This window comes from Calidris pugnax, unplaced genomic scaffold, assembly GCF_001431845.1.
Source record: "Calidris pugnax isolate Ruff unplaced genomic scaffold, ASM143184v1 scaffold158, whole genome shotgun sequence".
Lineage (NCBI taxonomy): Eukaryota > Metazoa > Chordata > Aves > Charadriiformes > Scolopacidae > Calidris > Calidris pugnax.
Window position 1 is genome coordinate 180,185 of NW_015090942.1, and position 6,000 is coordinate 186,184.

The following is a 6,000-nucleotide window of genomic DNA, read 5'->3' on the forward strand; positions in this document are numbered from 1 at the left end:
AAAAAAAGAATAAAAAGAAAGAGCCTAAGCCTCCAATATTCTCTATAGAGCTCCATCAACAACTTGTGGTCACCTAAGCTTGTGCTTCAGAACATCCAACTATGAAATGAGTCTGCTCACACAGCAATGACAGAATCACAGAATATTCGTGGTTGGAAGGGACCTTTGAGATCATCGAGTCCAACCACAGGTCAGGGCAGCACAGGTAGTCAACACACCAGCAAGAGTATGTTCTTGGAGATTTGTGGAGGAAAATCAAGTTGCTTCTCTTGTTCCAGATCTCATCTCTTTTAGGAAGTGAGAGAATGAACAGTGTTGTCCTGTTGTCCTCTCCTAGAGAGAGTCAAGTCAACTACTGGGTGTGTTAAGAGACCAGCTAGCCCAAAGGAGCCAAATCACAGAATCACAGAATCTTCTAGAGTCAACACACCAGCAAGAGTATGTTCTTGGAGATTTGTGGAGGAAAATCAAGTTGCTTCTCTTGTTCCAGATCTCATCTCTTTTAGGAAGTGAGAGAATGAACAGTGTTGTCCTGTTGTCCTCTCCTAGAGAGAGTCAAGTCAACTACTGGGTGTGTTAAGAGACCAACTAGCCCAAAGGAGCCAAATGTAGTGTCTCCGTAAATCTGAAGGGCTGTGCAAAGCCAGTGGTGGTATCTGAGGTGACCTGTTGCCAAATGGGCCTACACAAAAAGGAAACTCAGAGCAAATCTGAAATCAGTGGGTTGTTTAAGGGCTTATTGTCTCTGTAAATCTGAAGGGCTGTGCAAAGCCAGTGGTGGTATCTGAAGTGACCTGTTGCCAAATGGGCCTACACAAAAAGGAAACTCAGAGCAAATCTGAAATCAGTGGGTTGTTTAAGGGCTTTGACCATGCAGGGAACCCCATTCTGCTCAAACGAGAAGAAAAAAAAAAAGACTTGCAGAATAAAAAGGTAAGAAAGAGGAACTAAGTCTTGAGCAAAGTCTCACAGGAGCTCACAAGGAGCACCTGCCTCCAGCCTCCCACCCCATCCCAGCAGGTGCCTGGGACTGTTTTCACTTCAGCACTGGAGGTGACATCCCATCCTTGCCCAGCACGGAGCAGATGAGAAAGCAATCCCAGCTCTGTCATCACATCCTTTCTCCTCAGTTATCATCTTCTTACAACCTCTTTAATAAAGACAAAAGTACAGAGATGTCCCCCCCCCTCCACTCACTTTGAGGTATAAATATCCATAGGGAGAGGGCTGGAGACATTGCAGAGACACAAAATATTTAAAATAAAATTATTGTAGCAGAAGAAATGACAGTCATAGATTGGAAACAATAACTCCCCGACTTTGCACGGGGAGGAAGACAGCCAACCTGCCATATCTGAGCTCCTGGACCACAGCAACCCTGCTAAATACCTCCCTCCAAAATCTGCCTGATGAGCCTAAGTCCTCTTAGCTCAGGTGAAGACTAATAGTTTCAGCATTAACCACAGCCTGGAAAGCAGCCACCTGAAGAGGATGTGAGGAAGGTCTATAAAATCACGGCAAGTGAAGAGGAAACTTGCTCTTTATTCTTCACTGTTGCATTTCTTGGTGGGAAAATTGCCATGAGGATGGGTGAGAGGGGACATTGTGGCCCATCTCCATCCTGGAGACTGCTGACTGTTGACCACTGTAGAGCAATGCTGTCAGAGCACACCACACAACACCAACAGGGGACACAGTTTTTGGGAACTGGGTGATACTGGGAGGACACCACATTGCTCTGAAAGCGCTATGGGAATGTGTTCTCCCAAGCAAGACATCCTCCAGGAGATTCATGAAGCATCAAGTGGATGTTTTATGTTTGGTGCCACTTACATGACCCAAGGTCAGGCGGTTAATACTTGCTTAAAGAATTACTGAACCCTACTGCACGGGTGAACGTGTCACACTTGGACTGGTGGCCTCTGGTCGAACTGAAGCTGTACCATAGGGCACTTGCCATCACCCTGCCAAAATCCCCCATTGCTCCCTTCAGTTTGGGGATCTAAAGCTCCTCGCAAGCACTCATGAATCGACCACTCATAATATCTCAAGTCCCTGCATGTTCACAAGATTAATTTAAATTTTACAATGAATTTCTTCATTCAAAACAATTTCCTCCTCCTACCCCAAGCGCCAAACTTCCTAAGGCCAAGCATTCTGCTGAAATCAACCAGACTTCCATGGTGAACACCCATATCGGTCCTTCCTTGGAATCTGGCTGTCTCAAAGAGGCTCCAGCTTCTCCAAATACTCCAGTTGGAGCCAATTGGTTCAGCGTTACCCTTTTCCCTGTCTGTGGCAGATGTAGCCACAGTTTGGACGGGGGTGGAGAGCAACGGTACGCAGCAGATGCAGTAGCAACTCCTTGTCATGTAGCCAGTAGGACATGTACTGCATAAAGCAACGCCGGGGGTGGTTTCTGCCCCCTTATCACTCTGCCCCCTCAAAAATTTCATCAGTGCACAAATACAATAGTTTCCAAGCACAAAAAGTCATGAGATCAACAGTGGAGCACATCTTTGTAGTAACTGTGTTCACTACCAGAACTTCAGGTGCAATTCTGATGTCCCCAACACGATCGAGCTGAAAGTTTTCAAAGTGCCATGGACTGACGGAGTTTCTTACCTGCTTCTCAGACATGATGTAGAGGTGTTCGTGATCCATGGAGAAGGCCATATCCCTTAATATGGGGCCAGTATCCACCACCTGCACGATCTCATACTCCAGCGTGTTCTTGGTGGTGCCGTCCACACGGATCTGCAGAACAGCAAACAAAAGCAGGGAGAGAACCATGAGTATTTTTCTTCTTTCCATGGAAACTGTAGAATAATCATTGGAGAAACGCATTGTGGTCCAGGTCTTTTGGACAACAGAATCACAGAATCACAGAGTCGTAGTGGTTGGAAGGGACCTCAGAGATCATCGAGTCCAACCACAAAAAAAAAAAAAAAAAAACCAAAAAAAAACCACCCCCCACCTAAACACACAACAACAACAACCAAACCAAAAGCCATCACCCACCCACACAGCATCCCACCACAAACCAATAATCTTGGGCACCAGAGCATGCTCCACCACCTCCCTGGGCAGCCCATTCCAATGCCTGACAACCCTTTCAGTAAAGAAATGTTTCCTAATATCCAACCTGAACTTCCCCTGGCGCAACTTGAAGCCATTACCCCTTGTCCTATTGTCTGTAACGATGGAAGAAGGGACCGACCCCTGCCTCTCTACAGCTTCCTTTTAATGATGGAAGAAGAGACCGACCCCCACCTCTCTACACCCTCCTTTCAGGTAGTTGTAGAGAGCAATAAGGTCTCCCCTCAGTCTCCTCTTCCCCAGACTGAACAACCCCAGTTCCCTCAGCCTCTCCTCGTAAGACTTGTGCTCCCACCTGGCAGCATGTCTCCTGAGAGGGAAGACCTCAGGGAAGCTGCAGCAGCAGCAGCCTCCCATTCCTCCTTTAGGCAAGGGATCACCTCGCTGCCCCCTCCTCCAGGAACAGACCCATGGTGACCAGTGAACAAATCTCCCGGCTGAAACTGATGGCACAAAGGGCAAAATTTGTGGTGATGATGAGCAAAAGATTAAAAAAAACCACACTCAAGACCCTGCAGGATTGACTCACTCAAATGCCAGTCAGACAGTATTCTTGTTCTTATTGCTAATATTCCACAGGGCAATATATTATTGCAGAGTGTACAAAACAACACAGACTATTTCTCTCATTTGATTACATATATCAGATATTGAAATCAGTCCTGCGCGAATACGGCACCTTATGATTCCAGCCACATCTCATAACAGGGTGTCACTTCGGAACATCAATAACTGGAATGATGAGAAGGAACCAAACGCACGGTCCCAGTCTATCCCTGAGAGTGACCCAGCAAAACAGAAGAAAGTGTACAAAACACAGGGATTTTCTTTACTTGTCTAAAACCAATTTCTAGAGGTTGGGCTGAAAAACAGCTGGAGAAGTTTTCTAATCCCTTTCAATAGTATAATCAAAAATGCAGGATAATCTCGCTATCCACAGGAGTGTTGGGCCCCTCTGGACTTCTTGAGGCTCATGAGGTTCAGCAAACCCCATGGCCACGTATTTCAGGGATGTACCCACATTGCCAGTCTCCCTTGCTTTATTTTCACTGAGTAGCCTTTCTGAAAATCACCCATCCTGCAGCACCACAAACATTACAGAAGCCTTCCCTAGAAGAAACAAAATTGTAGCAGAACTGCTTCGGGCTCCACATCACAATCTCCATACCTTCCTGACCAAAGGCAGACCAAAAAGCTCCCAGTCCCTGGTTTGCACTGATACAGTTTGATAGCTGAGCAAAAAGCACCCTTCCCACTCCAAGGAAAAACCAAGCTGTGGAGAACTTAGGGTATGGAGACCCATTCCCACTGTTCCCTGGCACACGGTCCGTGAGCTTGTTCCTTCTGGATCAACCTTTCAGCCAAGAAACTGAGCCTGACTCATCTTCTATATTAGAAAGGCAAAGAGAAAGGGAGAGAGAGAATGGCAAAGGGTCTGGAAAGCCTGGATGAGCAAAGAGCAGCAATGATATTTGATGATATATGAGTATATACGTATAGATGATACATGAGATATGGTTCTTTGTTCTTCCTCGATCTCCCCACCTGCTGTACGACAACAAAGAAACCTCATTCCCCAAAAACTAGTAGGGGAAATGAGGAAGACAAGAGCTAGAGGGTATCTCTGTGATGGGAAAGGGTGGGGAGGGTGCTCAGGGATGCTCAGATCCTGTGTGCAATCCAGCAGGATGCTCAACCCCTGCAGAAGTGGGCACGTGTGAAGGCATTGACTCTTGGGGTGGTCAACTGACACTGGAGGATTCGCGGTTGGTTTGTCATCTTGATGGATCTGGTGATGACAGTGATATGCTCGGCAGCATCGGCACACAAAGAGGTCAAGCCCCAAAGCCCAACGGGGAGCATCCGTGCCTCCTGCTGGCTCTCACCGCCTGGGAGGGAAGGACTCACTGGTGGCCTTAGTCCCTAAGGGGTGAATTCAGCTCTTCTGTGCCTCTCTTCTTGAAAGTGGATGCTGATATGATTCACCCACGAGGTCAAGGGCAAAGAAGGACAATGGGCTCTAGATGAGTCATTCCCCTTAGGACAGTCAGGAGAAAGGAAGGGGCCAGAAAGGGCTGCAGGTTGAGAAACAAGAGTCTCCCTGTTGGGGCTCTGCCCAGGGCAGCTCGTATGGTCCCATGGCAGAAGCTTTTCCTATTTCCCACCGAGACTTTCCTGCACCTTTCTCAGGGAGCTGTTGATGAGCTTTGCCATCGTTTCAGCTCTGTCTCTCCCCCCTCAATCCCTTGTGGCTGCTTGTCCTCATCAGAGGGCTAGAAGATCACTCTCCCAAACAAACCTTACGCCTTTGCTGCTTTGACCTTGATTTTTCAGCATTGTCCAGGGGCAGATCTGGAGGCCACAAGATATGTAAGCAGCCAATTATCACCCCAGTGCTCAGTCACTGTCCTCAGCCTTTGCCAGCCCCCATTTGAGGAGGGGGAGCTGAGGGATGGCTGGAGAAACGGTCGGCTGGAGTTAACAAACGGCGCAGAGAGGAGCCACGGCTCCCAGGGGTCTCCCCTCCGCATTTGGCGCAGGTAAAAGATTGCAGAGGTTTCACACCAGGCAAACGGAGACACTGGGAAGCGATTTAACAGCTATTGCTGGCCTAATTGCCTGCAAAATCATTACTTTGCAGAAGGGGAGGGAGGGAGGGGGCTCATTCCACCGTACATGTGCAAACACGCACACGTGGGCTCACGCACACACAGCCCAACAACTATTAAAGTGCAGAAACCTCTCTTTCTACTTAAAGGCAGCAGCTAAGGAAAAAGAAAATTCAGAAGAATCACAGAATCACAGAATCTTCTAGGTTGGAAGGGACCTTAAAGATCATCTTGTCCAACCGTCAACCTAACTTTGACAAAAAATAAACACCCACACAACAAACAAGAAGCA

The 6,000-nt window shown here is 47.5% G+C and overlaps 1 protein-coding gene across 1 annotated transcript in view; it reads right to left on the reverse strand.

Annotated features, from left to right (window-relative positions):
* Positions 1-6,000, reverse strand: part of LOC106893684 (plexin-A4-like) — a gene marked incomplete at its 3' end in the record, with an annotated part of 465,431 nt that overhangs the window by 173,830 nt on the left and 285,601 nt on the right. The window contains exon 3 of the mRNA XM_014951857.1: positions 2,626-2,757. Within this exon, the coding sequence (XP_014807343.1) occupies positions 2,626-2,757 (132 nt within the window). The remainder of the gene's footprint in view (positions 1-2,625; positions 2,758-6,000) is intronic.